The sequence below is a fragment of the Magnolia sinica genome, chromosome 19 (genome assembly GCF_029962835.1).
Source record: "Magnolia sinica isolate HGM2019 chromosome 19, MsV1, whole genome shotgun sequence".
Classification (NCBI taxonomy): domain Eukaryota; kingdom Viridiplantae; phylum Streptophyta; class Magnoliopsida; order Magnoliales; family Magnoliaceae; genus Magnolia; species Magnolia sinica.
Genome location: NC_080591.1, coordinates 14,115,593 through 14,136,286, shown reverse-complemented (window position 1 = coordinate 14,136,286; position 20,694 = coordinate 14,115,593). Strand labels below are relative to the sequence as shown.

The following is a 20,694-nucleotide window of genomic DNA, read 5'->3' as shown; positions in this document are numbered from 1 at the left end:
TCCAGATCCGTATGGTTATCCTATTGCTTTTTCTTTCCAAGTATTTTGGGATATTGTTAAGAAGGATTTGATTAACTTTTTGAATGAATTCTTCAAAAAACATTGTTTAGCATCAGAATTAGGAGCGACATTTATTGCTCTAATTCCCAAAAAAGGAATGTGTGGAGAGTCTAAGGGACTTTAGACGGATTAGTTTATTGGGTGGTCCATATAAGATCTTGGCCAAAGTATTGGCTTTCAGATTTTGTGCAGTTCTCAGTGAAGTGATTTCTAAATCTCAAGAGGCTTTTGTGGAAGAAAGATAGATAGTGGCCAACACTTTAATTGCTCGTGAGTTTATCGACTCTTGCAATAGGAAAAGTAAGAAAGGAGTTATTTGTAAGCTAGATATTGAGGCATATGATCATGTAGATTGGGATTTTCTCAGTTATATGTTGGGCCGGCTGGTTTGTAGAGAGAAATTGAGGTTTTGGATATAAACTTGCGTTAGATAGGAAAAATATTCAATTTTGGTTAATGGTTCTCCGAAGGTTTTTTTTTTTTCAACTTTGTAAGGTGGATGAGGGGAAAGTGGACAACTTTCGGATGATCATTTCATGTTTTGAGGTAGCCTTTGGTCTTAAAGTCAACATTAAAAATAGTGAGCTTTTGGGGGTGGGGCTTTCTAAATAAGAGGTTGATGGCTTTGTGTCTCTTTTTGGTTGTGGGGGGTTCTTTTCCTTCTTCTTACCTTGGCCTTCCCTTATGTATTGGGAAGCAGGCCAAACACCTATGGGATCGAGTGATTGAGAGATTTGAAAGAAAATTGTCATCTTGAAAGGGTAGTTATCTCTCGTTGGGCGGTAGATTAACTTTAATCAAGTCAGCTATGTCTAATCTTCCAGTTTATTTTATGCTTACTTTCAAATGTCCAAAACAATTATTGCCAGGTTAGAAAAATTAAGGTGAGATTTTTTATGGAAGGGGCAGATGCAAGTCATAAATTCCGTCTTGTGAGGTGGGATGAAGTCTGCAAGCCATTGGACAGGGGGGGGGGGGGGGGGGGGTTGGGGGTTGTGTAGGTTTAAGGAGTATGGAGGTTATGAATGCGGCATTATTAGGTAAATGGTTTTGGAGGTTTGGGGCTGAGCAAGGGAGATTGTATAGAGAAGTGATGGCTAAAAAATATGGGGTTAAGGGTGGGGGTAGATGTACAAAGTCGTCTTCGTTGTATAGGGCTTCTTTCCTTTGGAGGTTGGTGATGTCTTTGAAAAACAAGGTTTGGGAGGGGGTGGGTTTTACTTTAGGCAATGGCAAGAAGCTAAGATTTTGGGAAGATGTTTGGGTTGGAAACCAGAAACTGAGTCAAGTGTTTCCTCAGTTGGCTCATATTTCAGTTGAGCAGAATATCACAGTGGATCATTGTTTTTCTGTAATCGGTGCAGAAAGGGGCACATTTCAGAAATTTTCAATAGGGTGAAATTGTTTGTTATGGAATGGACGAATGGTTCTAATATTTTAAGCATAGATCAGTTCCCTTTTTTGTGGCTTGAGTTGTAATTTTATTTGTGTTTTTCGTTTCTTTGTATTCTTTGGCCCCTTTCTCAATAACATGTTCATCGTTTCAAAAGTGGGGGGTGGGGGAAGGACTAACCATGTTCTGCACTTTATTCTAGTTTTGATAGCTAATCTGGCTTAGATGGACCCTCCATATATAAATATGCATGTGTGCATCCTAGCTAAGCTGTGTTTAGAGTGTTAGACAGTTTTGGACCTGCACACATAAATTATGTGTGAACAAGTTTTCAAATGCATCCATGTTTACATACACTTGCGTATGCAAATACACATGCAACAAATATCTTTGTGTGCAGATATCATCACCAAGGTATGTATATAGCCTCTAAGCATAAGAAATTACATGCATGCATATGCCTCTACACATATGAAATTACATGCATGCATATGCCTCTACACATAAGAAATTACATGTATCCATATGCATGTGCACAGTCATGAAAATAAAGGAATTTATACTATACTACTGTTGAAAGTATAATGACAAAATTTTTGTAGCATGTGGTGATAGAGGAAAGCTAACATCATCCAAACACTTAATTGACCAAAAATACCCCTGTTATTAGAAAACAAAAGAAAATTAAAAACAAAGATGGGCCATTTCTTTTTGCTCCCCTACTGCACCACAGCCACCCTCTCTGATCCAGTACCACTGCCACCCCTCTCTGCTACACCTTCTCCATCACAACCAATGCCATTAGAACCACCCTACACCTCACCATTCCTTGATGATTTTCCAAGCAATGGTGTGGAACTTTGCAAAGAGTGGGACTTTTCTTTCTAGCTTTCAGATGCTAATACAACCCACATATATCCAAATTTGTCCTGTTGGTTTGTTCTCTTAAAAACCAGCATGTTTTTTTGGTGAATAGAACATAGGATGAGATGCTAACAGTCTAAGTGCAGGCAAGAACACCAGCAGTCCTGCAACATATGACACCTTAAGTATTTGTGCATTAAATGGTTAATATATCATTCCTGTAACATCTTGAATGATCAAAGAATTTGGACGGCTGCTTATTATTGGTCCAAAATCTCATGCCTCCAAACCTTTCTCCAATGATGGAATAGCAACACCAAAGGAGTGTCTCACTTACTGAATAATGGGAATGTAGCATAGTTCTAAAACTCCGTGGGTCAACTCGACTCGGCCAGATTTCGAGCCGAGTTTAACAGAAACTTCTTGACTACCCTGACTCAGTCAAGTCTCAGTAAGACTCGTTGAGTTGGCTCAAAAACTTGTCTGACTCAATGCCACTCAACATGACTTGGCCGAGTCACTCAGCAGCCAGACTATCATTCTAATAATAGAAAAAAGTCAAAAGGCATGGAAATCAAGCCCACAACCTCAGGTGAGTGTCAAACCATGCTCTACCAACAAGCAACATTGTGAATCTATTTGGTTTGCTCATATAAATGCTTGCCCCTGTTTTAAATACTCGTTATTAACTTAAACATCACTTAATTAATTTTATCGAATCGAGTCAAATAAAGACTCATTCATGTCTTCGAATCTACCTGATCCGGCTGGATATCGTGTTTTCCAGCTTTTGAACTATGGAATGTAGTCCAACAAATATAGGAAAATTGCTACACGTATAGAGAGTGTTAGTGTATAGTGTATGTGGTTAGTGGCTTTTTTAATGTAAGTGCATGTGCACATTTTCCTCTTCTCATGTGGTGTACTATATGCTCTATTCTAATAAAACATTGTGTGTTAGGGCATGTTAGCCTAACACAACAATTTTCCCCAAACTCTCCTATTTCTTCTTCTTCTCTCTCACTCCTCTTCTTTTCTCCACACTATAATCATCAAACTTTTTTCTACTACACGAGGTGCCTTCTGTTGAATGCTTGATGATAGAATAGAATTATAAACTTGAACTGATGCTGTATCTTTTATACTGTCAATTTGTCAATTGTCATGCGCTGATGCATCAGGACACATACCCATACAAGTAGGGCCCATGATTTGGTGGTTCAGATTTTAGACTATTTACCTGATGGGTCTCACAATGGGTGGGGATACCCAAAATTATTCCATATTGGAAGATCCTAGCCACTAGTATTTGGCCCTTTTTCTCCTGATTGTTTCTGCGTTGTATCTTAGCTATCTGTAATCTCCTAATCAAGGGGCATCTTCCAATCTGTGTGACTTTTGGGGAATCCACATTCACAGGGAGGCCTGTCAGATCTATAACTTGGAATGTCAAACCTTGGGCCCCACTTGCAGAGACTTGCAGATCAGAACACTGTAAACTTCTTTATGCATCAGGAATCTATAATTCCTCTTCAATATGCTACTCCAGCATGCCATCCCAGAACTACCATCTAAGCCATGCATTCTATCCTACAAGGCTTTTTCATCATCTGTTCTATTCCTTGTATCATTTAATATAGGTATAGTGTTGGTTTTTCTAACTGTCCATGATTAAATTTCCATGTATATGATAAGTAGGATTGTTGTCTTGATATCGTGTTTGGAGTTGGCCCATTCAGGAGATAAACATAGATTGAATGGTCTGGATTAATGAAAACATGCAAAAAAAAAAAAAAACCTGTCGGTAATTATGGGGCACTGTCACAGTGCAGTGGATTGTGTTATTATTCCTCAAAGGGACAATCTATATTGAATCAGGAACATCCAATGGATGGACTGCCTCTTGAATGGACCATAAACCCAAGTACCACAAACTGTTGAATCAACATTCAGAAGTTTATTGACTTCTAATGGGTGTACATTTTGGACAAAGCCTTATCAATGAGAAGAACTATACATTGGATGGTCCAGATGAACGAACATGTGGCCCGATGAATCATCAACATGGTGTATTTATTTATCTCTTATTTGATCGCACAACTGTGATTACGACTACTCACATTTCCTTCTCTCTTTTAATGAAGCTGCGGGAGTATGTGCACGACACCGAGGATTATATAAACATCATGTTGGATGACAAACAGAATCAACTGCTGATGATGGGAGTGAGGTTTGGTACGGCCAACTTGATAATATCCATGGGCACTCTTGTGACTAATGTATTTGGCATGAACATCCATATCAAACTGTTTGAAACTACACAAGTACAATTCCTCGAGACGGTCTTTGGGATTGCAGGCTGCTGTGTCTTTCTATACATCATAGCCATTGTATGTGAAAAGAAAAGAGGATTGTTGGGATGATGCAAATGCTCCTGGTGGGCCAGAGGTGAATCTTTCTTGCTTTGTTTGTTTGTTCTCTGATTGGATATTGGAGTAAGAGACTTTGATGATGTGTGAAAAAAGCATTGATGCTTTGTTAAATATACTAAAATCCATTGTTAACCTTCAGCAAACAAGGCATTGTTAAAAAATAGATGGTCGGGATTGTTCCGGCGGGTTGACCTTTTGCATCATGAGGTATGAGCCATTCCCTTATGCCCACCGGATGAACGATCCAAATTGCCAGGGGTCTCCCATGTACATTTTAGATTCAAGAACTGCAATTAGTGATCCAAATTGCAGTTCAGATGGGTTCATCGACAAACAGTTACATTAATATGATTATCTAAATGGCTGATCGGGCAACATCTAACAGATGGTTAAGATGGAAATTGTCAATGTTCTATATTCAACAAACGTCAATAAATCATTGGCTAGGATCATAAAATCAGTGTGATTTTCCAGTAATGACCTCTCTATGGTGGGTCCCGGTACTTGGCAAATCTGTGTGTGAGCCGAATTGTAGGATACGTGGCCTGCATCTTCGACGGTGTATACTAGAGTTTTAAATTTGGACAAGTGGGACCCATGGTTTTGTAATCCACACTATTGGTCTGTTGAATTCTGTTGGGGATGGAACATGCTCCAAAAATCTCTCAAGAGTTGATCTCTAAGGCAAATATTGGGACCTTATTCAATTGAATGTGGACTACTGCTGTATCTCTCTTCTTAACCGTCTATCTTGTAGGCCACAAATCAAAAGGTTAATATTGTCCACTTGAATTTTCTCAATCTGCATCTGCATGTGAGTTACGTGGGTCACGCATGCACAGAAAATAGAGATTTTAAAAGAATGAAGCAAGTGATCTACATTCAAGATAGATGGGTTGCCTAGCCATAAATATCAAGTGGTCGGGCTAGGCCAGGTCAGTTTGGCCTAAAATGATGGGAGCCCAAGCCTAACTAAACTGAGTTGAGGCCCAAACCCAGCACATTGTCAAGCTAGTAAGTCCAAGCCCAGGCCAAAGCTAGGTCGGGCTCATTGGTCGGGCAAGCCACCAGTAGGTCTAGGCTGCCTGGGCTCGGGCTTGATCCATTAAAATTAGCCCGACGGTTGAGGCTTGAAATCTAGGCCCACCAGTCATGCTAGTCTAAGCCAAGGCGAACGATGAATAGCCCCGAGCCCAGCCTGAATAGTGTGCCTAGATATTAAGCCCTAGCTCTGCCCTCAAGCCAAGTTTAGTGGCCAAAGCCCTATTTCTTTAAGGCTGGGCCACTTTGGCCATTACCACCCCTAGTACCCATCTCTCCATAGGATACAGGTTGACGTGGAAATGGGTCTGCCCATGTGCAAGGCCTTACAATGGATGGTTTATATCCCAAAAATCATTCCTATCAAACAGTCCTATCCATCTTATCTTTGTCCACTATAGTGATGTTGGAAATAAAAACCTACTTATTGCAATATTTGGGTTCTTTTCAATTACCTAAACTGTTTATGTTAATAGGACTCTTATTCGATCGCGACGGATGTGATTGTTTCCTGAGTTGTATCTTGAGACGTAAGCCACCAGGGCTGCTTGCCAGTATATGGGTGGATTGGATGGGAGAACTTTGACCTCAAGCGCCAAAATAAGTAGATACGTCCAATATGAACATATATGACCAGATTCTGAAAAGATTGGTCACTTACTCAACCACTTGCATAATTTGATAGCCATTAGGTGATAATCGGAGGGTGGGCTTCTTTCTCCGAAGATTGGTTATTTTGTACATTCCTATAAACACCCCACCTCAGGCTGACAAGCTGATTAAGTTTGAAGGGATGGATGGACAACCATTCCTTGATTATAAGCCCTAACCTTAGAAGCATAAACCCTAGGAATCCCAATCCCAATAGAACCCTAATCCTAAACGCTAACTCTAGAAGCCTAAACCCTAGGAAACCCAGTCCTAAACCCTAAACTCAGCCCATCCAACCCAGTCAATCCGGTCAGCCTAAACCTAAACCCTAAGAACCCAAAACCCTAGAACCTTGAGTCAACTCACCTGGTCAAGTCATTGAGTCAACTCACCCAGTCAGCCTACCTAAACCCACAACCTAGTTAACTCCCCTAGTTAAGCTCAAAACCAAGCCCAATCGGAGTAATGGCTGAAACCTCAGAGCATCAACCTTCATAGCAGAGCCTTCACATGCTTGAAGGATGCTGCCTACCAAAGCAGGGAGTCCAAGTGGGGACCGGCGGCAGCCAGGTTGTCGTCAGCCACGTGGCACTCCCCCTCTTTTGGGCAACACCCCTCAAGCAAATGAGTTTCTCCTTTTTTAAGCCTTAAGTGTGCGGTTGAGGTGCGTTTACTCCGATGCCCATATCCTTATTCAAAATTACCATTTTACGAACTCATCCAACTCATGAGATGATGCCAAGTGGCAATCTCCAATACCAACCATTTAACCATATTTTATCCCTAGGATCACCAGAAATTACAAGAAAACTGGGTTAGGAGACTATAAATAGCCCCATTCCCTTCTAATTTCAACAGACATCGGCATCGGGAAGAAGGATCCACTCTCGTTCCAAGTCCCTTCTTACTTCAGAGAGAGAGAGAGAGAGAGAGAGAGAGAGAGAGAGAGAGAGAACCTTAGCCTTAGCCATCCTTCCACCATGGAGAGTGAGAGTGAGCGATCGAGAGAGAGAGCCCAACCCTAGTCTAGCCTAGCTTAGCCAGAGTCCAAGCCTCCTCAGCCACGCAAGTTCAAATTTGACTTAACCTAGCCTTGTGATACTATCGTTCACCCAACCGTTCAAGCATCTATCAATTTCATCAAATTAGTGCATCAACATCGTGCAACACTCATTCCATTCTCAACCCCCTTGCTCCTCATATACATAAGCATTATAGTGCATTTGCATTATTTTCATCGCATCTGACTAGGGGGCGTATACTTTGTGGCCTACCGATATAATCAGATTTTGCCCATCAGAAACCTTAACCAGTCACCTGTCATTTTAGCATATACATTGCAATCCATCATTTTCACCGTATTTGACTGGTGGGCATATGCTCTAAGATCTGTAGATATAATTGCACCGGATCCACTAGAAACCTAAGTCGATTAGCCGTCATTTTATCATAAGCACCTATACATATTTACACCCTATACCTGATCATTTTGAATGTATGCTCTGTGGCTTGCCGATATAGTCGGATCATGCCCATCAGAAATTCGGATCGATCAATCACTGTATTATTACATCGCATTATATTTATTGCACACGAGAACTACCCCTATTCTTAAGAAATTTGTTAGATCTTGTGAAGTAAAGACTGTACATCCGTATGGACAGAGTGGGTGCTTAACACCTTCCCTCTATGTGTAACGTCTCGAAAAAATCCGTACAAAGACTCGAGTATCACCTTAGGTAGAAATCACTAAGGACCGAATCCTTTAGAAACTAGACGGAAATTAATTAGGTACTAAACTGAATTGATTAATAGATTAGCTTGAACTGCTTTCTATACGAACTGTAAAACCCAAAACCAATGGAATCGCTAACCCAACATTACCTAAAAACGTAGAATCAATCTCAAAACCCAGTTGCTCTCGGGAGCACATTGAAACTCCGTATCGGACCTGGTCCTCGCGTCAAAAGTCCGATTGCCGCGAAACTATACGGTTATGACCGCCTTACTGGGGTCGACAACCATCTCAGGGATCAAGTCCAAATAGTATTCAGAAATGCACAACTTGAGCCTGGAGCGAAGTCTGTGAGAAACGCAAATATCTTTAGAGAATAAACTCAAATTTAAGTGAATTGGGCCATTCGCTTGCAGGTCAAATTTAAGGTTTCAGACCATCAGATTCTGACCTAACTACACCCTTGGATCAGGAAAATTTTCCTACACATGTTAGTATACTTGTGGCCCTGATTGAGTGACGATGACCGTTGAACTGAAACTGGTCCTCAACGGTCAATTTACAAATCTGATCGGACCGAAACTTTAACCTGGCATAGATCCATTGTTAGGGAACTTTCTTCAGACAGTAGGCGAGCAATGGACCTTCAGATGAGCTCCGTTAGCCCGAAACAGATGACTTTTGGCTATAACCTAAGTATACCATGGCCCTGGGTCCATTGACATCAGTTCTAAGCCTATATAAGGGCCTTAACCCACCTCTCTCTCATTCCATACGAATTTCCTCCAAACCCTAGGAGAGAGAAGAGGGAAAAGAAGAGAAAAGTGTGAGGAGAAGAGTGAAGGTTAAGGAGATCGAGGCGGTGGTTCTCTCGTACAACTACACACCCTAGATCACCTCTTTACTACGCTACTCAACTCGTTTCGACTGTGATTTGGGTAATGAATCATAACCCTAATTTTGTTTTAGGAATCCAAATAGAGAAATCTATGAAATAGCTAACTTATCTCAATGTATAGGTACCTGTTATTCCGTATTCAGGAACATAGGATTCAAACTGAGTTCGATACGAGTAAACCGACGAAAGATGCAGACTATAAACATTTAGGTTATGGTTTTCAAGGCTTTCAATGTCAGTTAATGATTTATGACTGACTTGATTGCTGTCACATGTACTTAGATGCGATAGTTTCCGTGTATTGCACATATATATGAACTATGTTGAATATAATGCATTCCATGTGTTTGTTGAAATGTTTGTATGAATATGGAATTATGATTTGTGCTTGCCATGATTATTGATTTAGAATACATGATTGTTGTATGTGTGACAACTCCTTTGTGAAAGGATTTGCTATAGTATACGATATAACAAAATTATTACATATATGTTGATATGTGTAGTTTAAGTGTTTGATAAAATGCCTGAATGAGAAAATGCTTGTTGAAATGTATTTAATGAGGGTGTTGAGATAGGATGCTCAATTCACCTTATCTATAATTATAGTTTCCTTCATGGAACCTATCTTGCTACTACGTGCTTTATGGATGAAATGCCTATGTATGATAACATGTGCACTATGTGTTGTTAAAATGCTCAAATGAGATTTATATTTGAATTGGTTGTCATATGCTATTTTTGACTATCACATATGAATGCCTATTGTGTTTGAGTATGATTGGGACTGATATGTAGTCCAGGCAATCAGTAACGGTTTACGATAAGTAGCCGAACTAGTTTCGCTACAACGGATATGTTCGATGAATCCAAGTCGTACGGTGATTATCGATAGTGGTTAGGCCATAAGGAGTGTGTATGTGCTCCATGTCGATTAATTTAACATACACTCGTACCAGTCGAGCTTGTCAAGTAACCCGATTGGCCTAATGTATGTTCACCATGTATAGATGTTACTGTTTGAATCTAAAGTACCACTTACCATTGAAAGCCCGTTTAACCTTGGTACCACGATCCGCTAAGACTCATGAGCTGGGCATGGTGGTATGGGACATCGTAGTCGGGCTATCGGCTTACGCTGGGGTGACGAGCCTCCCCGTAGTATTCAGTGAGCAAACCAAACTCATGAGCCAAATACGGTGGTATGGGACACTGTATTCGAGTTGTCAGCCTATACTAAGGTGACGAGCCTTTCCCATAGTGACCTCGAGTATAAACCTGAGGTGATGACCCTCCCGTAACGACCTAAACTTGTCTGTCCACTGTTTTTAAATCAGGGGTGACGTTTTCCTATAACTTGTTTATCGTATGTGATTAACTAGGATTGACAACCCTATATGGATCATTGTTGGGTAAATGATATAAAGGGAGGTATCTTAGCTTCCTGAACCTGCTGTATGAATAAATCAAATTAAGTATTGGCTAACACGATCGTGCACCGCATTGCATATGCTTTGGCGAGGAAGTGCACATGTCCGGAGTGGTGCATGCTGCAATCGTGAGATGATGTCGCTGAGGGAGTGCAGGCGAGGATATGCATCATTACAGCATATCATCCTTTCATTAACAAGAATACTTATGATATGATTGTTATATTGCTTTATCATTACTGCTTGACTGAATTAATAACATGTTAACCTTTGCCTTATAGCTCTACTAAGTTGATCACTCACTCCCACTCTGGGACGGTGTTTTAAAACACCAACCAGACTCTGTTGTAGCTATGGGTGATGGCGAGGCTTACGAGATGGAGCTTGATTTTTATGATTACGAGGAGGAGTTCTCCTACATGCAACTCTTTGGCGGGTCTATGTAGACCTGGAGTTGCGTCGACGGGGTTACAGGGATACAGATTGCATGTCATTACATTGTATCATTTTGTGAATTTTGGAACTATACATGTAATTATTTAACCTGGCGACATGTTTATACTCTCGGGACTTACAACCACTTATATGCTTTATATATCTATCACAGTCTTCTGCTTGCGTAATCTAATTGTCTCTGGAGTATGATATGATGATTAAATGTAATCTCATTCATGTTTAATGAACTAATACGGGCAACATTTAAACATCATTATCTATGTTGCATAAGTGATGCGTAGCTTCTGCCCGACCCCCGATTTTCAGGGCGTTACAATATATAATTGTGGTCCTTTACTAGGAATCTCTGGAACGTAAACTCACGAAGCATTTAGGGTTAAGGATCATCGGGTCTTCAATCTTAAGCGTTTCTAAGGGCTCTAACCAACTGTAGAATCATAATAATTGATTAGTGGCGACTCTAGTCAAATATCATATCCTTTACCCCCATCATAAAAGCCCTTAAGCAATGCAACTAGTGGAAAGAAGAGAGTAGATCTCCTGTACCCTCTGGGAATCCTCGCTCTCCTCCAGTGTCCACAGAATGGTGACTTCGCTGGGGACGAACTAGCCCCACTAGTCACAACCCGACTTAAAAAATAAGATCTTACAAATTCATGAAGAACACTTGTTCTAGCACATCTGCATCTGTATTCACATTAAAATAAACAAAAAATTACGCCTCCGCAAAGCAGGCATCCTTAGAAATGTCTTCCTTATTTAAGTATAATCCGCACGAGATCTTAAGTAGCAATGGATCACCATGAGGAGGATGTTCAACCCTTCGATGCTCTCGATCTCGCAAAAGCCCAGGCTGCACAGCCACAGTAGGCAAAAGCTGTGCCAATGGTCTACATCCAGGAATTAACACGGGACATGAAAGCATTGCAAGACATGTTCCAGCAATTCATGCAAGCGCAAGTTGTCGAAGCCAACAACTAAGTTGGTCTAGTTCAACAACAACAATAATCAGCTCACAGGTACTTTCCAGCCTTCAGTTCAAATTAAGCACAATCGTTGGACTCCACACATGATCGCCGACATCAGCTAACGCAACCCTCGACCATGGGGCACTTTCTTCAATACTCTCCTGCAACCGGGAAACAATCTCATAACAATCCTGCAACTGGAATTCCCAGTCAATTTCAAAACAACCTTGCAGCTAAGGCCTCCAATCAGTTTCCAGCACATCCCACAAATGGGATTTCCAATTAGTTTCAAACCGATCCTGCAAATAGGATGTCTATTCAATTTCAGGAAAGCTTCATAACCGAGGCGTCTCATCAAATTCCATCTTAGTTTCAAACCAATCCCACAACAGGGACTTCCAATCAATTTCCAGTGTAATTTCAAACCGATCCTGCGGACAAGGTCTCTAGTCAATTCCAAGACAACCTCACAGCCGAGGCCTCCAATCAATTTTCAATTCAATTTCAAACCAATTCTGCAAACAGGATCTCCAGTCAATTTCCAGCACATCCTGCAACAGAGATTTCAAATCAGTTTCGAGCAATAGCTTCCCTGACCAGAAGCCATGGAGAAGCACTGGTGAATGCGCACAATGGGGGTCAATGTCAATCCCAGCTTGGGGCAGCACTAGTAAATGCCCACAATGGGGGTCAGTGTCAAGCCTAGTTTGATCAGCGAAACGTGACAAATACCCAACAAGGGGGTCACTTCTCAGTATCTCAACCTCCCCCGACCGAGAGTGCTTTTCAATTTCAATTCCCCGCACACGGGAATACGGTTACATTTCAACAAGCTCCCCCTAACGGGAGCCATAGGATTGAATAAATTGATCACTATGCCGAATTAGTGGAACGGGCCTTACCGAGAGAGACATTGGTCCCTCAAACGAGTCATGTAGAAATAGAGAAGTTGTGAGAGCAACTCCAAACAATGCAAAATCAACTTCAGAGACAGCAAGGGGTCAATCTCCCCTTAATAAAGTTCATGGACTTATGTCTCTTCCCAAATGCACAGGTACCTCAAAATTTTGAGGTATCAAAATTCAAAAGATACGACAACAGTAGATGTCCTAAAGCACACCCCAAGGTATTCTGTGGGGAATTAAATGCAATGGCGAGAAAAGGAGCATTCATCTGCATATTCCATAAATCTCTTAAGGGTGATGCATTGGACTGGTACACCTCCCTGAATTGTCACCGAATCAAGACATGGGAACAACTATCACAGGCATTTTTCAACAGGTTTGCCTACAACCTCAACATGGGTCATAGAAGAGAAGATTTGGCAGCCTTAAGATAGAAGGGCAATGAAACACCGTCTGCATATGTAGGGCGATGGAGAGCAATGGCCGCCAGGATGCACACTCCAATTGATGATGAGAAGAAAATCTCCATGATTGTTCATTCAACAAATTTGGGCATCTATGGATATATGATTTCGCATCCCTATGTGAACTTCGCTCAACTCATCTGTGTTGAAGAATAAGTAGAAGCGGGAATACATGCAGGAACTATCTCCCTGTGGCCTCATCATGCCTCTCCAGCCAAGTGGAACAGAGTTGAAGAAAGAGCCATGGGAAACGGGAACAAAAATGTCAATGGTGCTGCCCAAGCCAACATCATCGCTACAGCTCAGGGCACCCAACATGCGACTCAATAAGGATGACAATAGTGCCAGCAGTATCGTCCTCAACATCAGCAACAGAGATATCAACCACCATCCCCATGGCAAAATCTACAAACTCAGCAACAACAATTTAGGGGAAATGTCTAGTACCCCAATCAAAATCTACAGGTGAATAGGGAATTCAGGAGATTAACTCCACTCACAAAAACGTATAGCCAGATCATGGCAACGTTAGTGTAGAAACAAGTCCTCACTCCCTTAGAGCCAAGACCACCCCCAAATTCTTTACCGATGAACTACAACGAGAATGAGTATTGTGAGTTCCATCAAGGCCAAGGTTATTCGACGGAAAGATGCTTCTCCCCGAGGCATGCAATCTAAGATCTTATCGACAAATGAAAGATCTCCATCTCAACCCCTAGGACTGCACCAGTGGCTCCCACAAAGATCTTTCAAAATCCTCTGCCACAACATCCATCAACCCCAACTCATCACGAGGTCCAATAGTCAACGTCCTCAAGAAGGAAAAAATCGATCGCTTCTTCACTCCTCTACGGTCTATCCATGCCATATCAAGAGACCGTTCAAATGCACCCCTGGTCTTATAAGGGGCACCCCATGCCCCTCTCCTTGCAACAAAGCTGATAATCCTTCAAGAAAGGAGTACTCCTCATTATTGTTAACATATGTCTCCAATCTTGAATCACTGAGATCCTTGACCAGTTGAGGGATTGGCTCGACTAGTTGAAGGTCTCTTCGACTGGTCGAAGCCATGTCTTGACTAGTCGAGGGTTACGTAGACGGTATGTGGTTTGTGCGTGGACTGTGTAAATTTGAGGCGGTTTCTAGGGGTGTGCGTAAGTGGGAGTTCTTCATCTATAAATAGGAGTCCATAGGGCCATTCTCAGGTATGCTTAGATTTCCTAAAGGTATTCTGAGGGTTTCTAAAAGGGTTTTAGAGTTTCCAAAAGGTGTAATAAGGGTGAGATTCGAGGTTGTTCGAATCAGGTAAGTCCTCTTTCTTTATAATTTTTATTTTCATAGTGAAAATCTGTCGCTTTGTGCCGTGGTTTTTTCCCACAAGGGTTTTTCCACGTTAAATCTATGTTCTCTTGTAATTTCTTGGTGCTCTTAGATTGCTATCTTAGATCCATATCTGTGTGATTCCGCAGATCAAATCCCAACAAGTGGTATTAAAGCTATTGTTAGGGCATAGATCTGAATCTGCAGAATTAACAATAATGGGAAGTACTAGGTATGATATTGAGAAGTTGTAACATCCCGAATTTTTTTTCAACTTGGCGATGGACGTCCTTAGGCACTGGATCGATCATAACACCTTATTAGCTTCTCAGAACTCAATCCCAAAGTCTAAAATCCCTTTTTAACCCATTTCCTTCAAAATCTCACCTTTTACTACCTTATTCTTCAAATTTTTCTAAGTACTTTAATATTAGACACAAATCCTAAAGTTTAGGCAATGAAGAACAATACTTAAACTAAGAATTACTATAAATAGTAAATAAATAAATAAAATAGATTTTTAACTATTAAACTTTTGGAATCTCACAGAATAAGTAAGCTATTTGGATAGATTAGCTTCTCCTACCCCAAAATCATATAATGCATGTCAAATAACTCATTCTGGTTTGCAAAATACACCTATTTCAAATATCGGGTGACGAAACCACCACCAGACAGGATAGTGAGTCGGCAATAGCATCGCCGAAATGGCAAGGCCTCGCCGGCCAGCAGGCCGAGCTGCCCGCTTTCTGTAGTTTTTTAGCCCAACTTCAAAAAGTCATATCTCCCTCAATATAACTCCAATTTAGGTGATTCAAAATTTAGATTGAAGCTCAATAAGTCTAGTTTCATATAAAAATAAGTGAAAATATAATAAAATTTTTAATATAGTTAAATATAGGTCATTGTGACAACTGTCTGAAAATTATTTGTTTGGACAGATGCTGCTTCTAGAATTTTTAGAATTTTTCTACAATACAAAACCTAATGAAATTTGGTAAAGATGGAGTAGACTTGATAATGAACTATTAAAAAAAATATTAAAATAATATACTAATTAAAGGTTCCAGATAGGGACGTAGAACTGCCCTAGGACCTTATTCTGTCGTAATTGGGGCATAATTTAGTTAAGTACTAAACTAAATAATCAGTAGAATTAACTTGAACTACTTTAAATACGAACTGCAAGACCCAAAATGAGTAGAATTACTAATGCTATATTACCTAAAAATCCAGGATCAATCTCTAAACCCAGTTGCTCTCGGGAGAACTTTGAAGCTCCGTATCGGACCTAGGCCACGTCGAAAGCCCGATTACCGCGAAACTATATGGTTATGACCGTATTGTTGGACTTGACCACCATCTCAGAAATTAAGTCCTAATAGTACCCAAAAACGCTTAACTTGAGCCCGGAGCGAAGTGTGTGAGAAATGCAAATACCTGTTAGAAATGAACTGAAACTTAAGTGAATTGAGTCATTCACTTGCAGGCCAAATCTAAGGTTTTAGACCATCAGATTCTGACTCAATTATACCCTTGGATCAGAGAAAATTTCTAACATATGTCAGTGCGCTTGTGGCCCTGATCGAGTACCGGTGACCGTTGAACTGAAACTAGTCCGCCACGGTCGATCTATAAATCTGATCGAACCGAAAACTTAGCCTGGCGTAGATCCATCATCAGGGGACTTATTCTAGACCGTATGCAGAAAAGGGGCCTCCAGATGTACTCCGTTAGACCAAAACGGCCACTATTTGGCTATAACCTAAGTATACCATGGCCCTGGGGCCATTTTCATCAGTTCTGGGCCTATATAAGGGCCTTAAATCCTCTCTCCCATTTCATACGAATTTGCAAAACTCTAAGAGAGAGGAGAGAGAAAAGAGAAGAAGAAAGTGAGGAGAAGAGAGAGAGAGTTGGCGATTGTTGTTGGGAATCGATCCCACCACTCCACGTGCTTAAGCACCGCTTCCGTATCGCCATAACGGCGATTCCGATCCTGTTCTTGGGTAAGAAATCATAAACCTAACCTATTTTAGATATTCAAATAGAGCAGATGATGGAATAGCTAACCTATTTCATGCTATAGGTTGTCGTTGTGTCGTAGACAAAGACTTAGTGTTTAGACTGAGTTCGTTATGAGCCTACCGGCGAAAGGTGCGGACTATAAACGTTTAGGTTATGGTTTTCAAGGCTTTCAATGTCAGTCATGGTTTATGACTGACTTGATTACTGTCACATGTGCTTAGATACGGTGCTTTCTGTGTGTTATACCTTTATATGAATTGTGTTGAGTATTGTGTATTCCATGTGTTTGTTGAAATGTTTGAATGGATATGGAATTATGATTTGTGCTTGCTATGATTACTAATTGTGAATACCTGATTGTTGTATGTGCGGCATCTCCGTTGGGAAAGGATCTGCCATAATACATGTTATAATAAATTTACGATTGCATGTTAAAGTGTGTAGTCTAAGTGTTTGATAAAATGTTAGAATGAGTAATCGTATGATGAAATGCTTTTATTAAAGGTGTTGAGATAGGATTCTCAATTACCTTAGCTACATAAATAGATTCCTTCATATAATGTGCATTGCTATCTTGTGATTTATGTATAACATGCCTATGTAGAATAACATGTGCACTATGTGTTTGTTAATATGCTCAAATAAGATTTTTTTGCGATTTGGTTGTTGCATGCTGTTTGACTGTCATATATGAATGTCTATTACAATTGAGTGTGATTGGGACTACTACATAGTCCAGGCAATCGGTAACGATTCTTGTTTGAGTGACGAAATTAGTCTCGCCACATTTGATGCGTTCGGTGAATCCGAGTCATACGACGATCGTCGACAATGGTACCTTGTCGGCTAATTCAGCGTATACTTGTACCAGTCGAAATTGTCTAATAAACCGATTGGTCTATTGTATATTTACCATGTATGGACGCTCCTGCTTGAATCTAAAGTACGACTTACCAACGTAAAGCGTTTAACTATGGTACAACGATCCACTAAGACTCATGAGCCGAGCATGGTGGTATGGGACACCGTGGTCGAGCTGTCGGCTTACGCTGGGACGACAAGCCTCCCCGTAGTGACCAGTGAGCAGCCCAAACTCGTGAGTCAAATACGATAGTATGGGACACTATATTCGAGCTGTCGGCCTACACCGATGCAGCCTGGCTGTGGTCCCCAGTCGGGTTAGTGACGAACCTTCGAAAATAGACTACCAGTTGGTAGGGCGTTGGTGGAGTGACCTCGAGTATGAAATAGGCCTACCTCGGCGCAGCCTGGCTGTGGTCCCCAGTCGGGTTGGTGACGAGCCTTCGAAAATAGACTGCCAGTTGGTAGGGCGTTGGTGGTAGTGACCTCGAGTGTGAATTAACCCTACGCTGAGATGACGAGCCTCCCGTAGCAACCTATTGTATAAACTCACGAACTTGCCTATCGTATGTGATTATTTAGGATTGACAACCCTAAATGGATCATTGTTTGGGTTAATAATATAAATGGAGGTACCTTAGCTTCCCAATCCTACTGTATAAATATGCCTAATTAAGAACTTGGCTAATCACGACATGCACAACATTGCATGTGCCTTTGGCGTTGGAGTCGAGCACAGTAGGAGTGTTGCATGCCGCGATCGTGAGATGTGATAACGTCTCGAAAAAATCTGTACAGGGACCCGAGTACCACCTCAGGCAGAAATTACCCAGGACCAAGACCTTTAGAAAATTAGGTTAATATTAGCAAGTGCTAAACTAGAGTACTTGTGAAATTATCACTAATCACTTTAAATATGATCTACATGACCCAAAACGTGCAAAATCATTGATGCTACATTACCCTGAAATCTAGAATCCGTCCTTAAACCAGGTTGCTCTCGAGAGCACACCGAAACTCTGTATCGGACCTGGACCGCACGTCGAAAGTTTGATTATCCTGAAACTATACGGATAGGACCGCATTACTGGACTTGACAACCCCCTCGGAAATCAAGTCTTAATTGTGTCTAAAAATGCACAACTTTAGCCTGGAGCAAAGTGTGTGAGAAACGTGAAAAGTTTAGAAATAAAATCTGAATTTAAGTAATCTGAGTTGTGTCACTTGCGGGCCAAATATAAGGATTCAAACCGTCAAAATCTGACCCAAATACACCCTCGGATCAGGAGAAATGTCCCACACATGTCGATGTACTTGTGGCCCTGATCGAGTGACCGTGACCGTTAAATTGAAACTAGTCCGCCACGGCTGATCTACAAACCCGATCGAAACGAAAACTCAACCTGACCTAGATTCATGGTTAGGGAGTTTAAATTCGACCGCACGTGGAAAAGGGGCCACCATAAGTGCTCCGTTGGACCGGAACAGTCCATATTTAGATATAACCTAAGTATACCTTAGCCCTGGGGCCATTTCCATCAAACCTGGGCCTATATAAGGACCTTAAACCCTCTCTCTCTCTCACCCCATATGAATTTGAGAAAACCCTAGGAGAGAGAGAAGAGAAAAGAGAAAGAAAAAGAGTGGAAGTGAGAGAGTGAGTTGGAAGTTCTTCCTGGGATTCGATCCCGTTACTCCACGCACTTAGCCACCCCCTCTGTATTATAAATCCGGCGTTCTCGACAACGTACTTGGGTAAGAAAACCTAACCCTAATCTATTTTAGGATTTTAGATAGTGTAAGTTATGATATAGCTAAGCTAATTTATGCTATAGGTTGTCAATCTGCCGTAGACAAAGACTTAGCTTTAAAACTGAGTTCATTACGAGTCTACCGGCGAAAGGTGCGGACTATAAACGTATAGGTTATGGTTTTCAAGGCTTTCAATGTCGGTTAATGGTTTATTACTGATGTGGGTGCAATTTCACATGCCAAATGCAATGTTTGTATCGCGTTTCTGATATATATGAACTATATTGAGTTTAGTGTATTCCATGTATATGTAGAAAGTATCGTATATGTATGGAATTTGAACATGTGTTTACCATGATTAATTGTCGTGTGGTTATGCTAATTGTATGTGTAATAACTCCCCAGCGAAAGGATTTGGCCCAGGATGTGTTACGGCCAACATACGTCATGTATGTTAAAGTGTGTAGACTAAGTGTTTGTCGAAATGTCTGAGTAAACATGGAATCATGATTAATACTTGTTATGATAGATGTTTGTTAATACATGATTGTTGTATGCATCGCAACTCCTATGCGAAGGGATTTGCTATAATATGCGTTTTAAGTAAATAAATCTATGTGTGTTGGAATATGTAGTCTAAGTGTTTGTAAAAATGTCTGAATGATCAGGCATGTAGTATTTGTACTTTACATGGGTGTTGAGATAAGATTCTCAACTACCTTAACGATGTGTATAATTTCCTCCATGTAATTTGTATTCTTTGTCTGCTTTACTTGGACACTGCATATGTGTGAATTCATGTTTTAGTTAAAATCCATCAAATGCTCACATGCTTGTATGATTGGAATTGTTGATCCATTACTGTTTTGATTAGCTTGTATGATTATTTGTTATAATTGAATGTGTCTGGGACTACGGAATAGTCTAGGTAATCGGTAACAGGCACTGAATAGGTGGCTGAGGTTGTCTCGCCACAGAGGACGTATTCGATGAACCCGAGTCATACCTTGGTTGTCGGCAGTGGTTAGGCCACATGGAGTGCTTACGCACTTCATGTCAGTCAATTCAATGTGCGCTCGTACTGGTCGAGCTCGTCAAGTAACCCGATTGACCCGATGTATGTTCACCATGTATGACGCTACTTCTTGAATCTAAGGTACCAAACTCACCAGTGAAAACCCTCTAAAACCTTGGTACCTCGATCCGCTAAGACTCATGAGCCGGGCATGGTGGTATGGGACACCGTGGTCGAGTTGTCGGTCTACGTTGGGGTGACAAGTCTTCCCATAGTGACCAGTGAGCAACCCAGACTCGTGAGCCGAATACGGTGGTATGAGACACTATATTCGAGCTGTCGGCCTACACTGATAAGGTGACAAGCCCTTTGCAGCGATTTAGAACCATAACATCGTATGAGATTTACTAGGATTGACGAC

At 41.0% G+C, this 20,694-nt stretch overlaps 1 protein-coding gene across 1 annotated transcript in view; it reads left to right on the top strand.

The window, feature by feature from the left end:
* The window catches only part of LOC131235469 (magnesium transporter MRS2-F-like), a 48,597-nt gene extending 43,648 nt beyond the window's left edge, over positions 1-4,949 (top strand). Inside the window, exon 6 of the mRNA XM_058232654.1 lies at positions 4,462-4,949. Within this exon, the coding sequence (XP_058088637.1) occupies positions 4,462-4,740 (279 nt within the window). The 3' untranslated portion in view covers positions 4,741-4,949. The remainder of the gene's footprint in view (positions 1-4,461) is intronic.
* Positions 4,950-20,694: the final 15,745 nt, after the last annotated feature.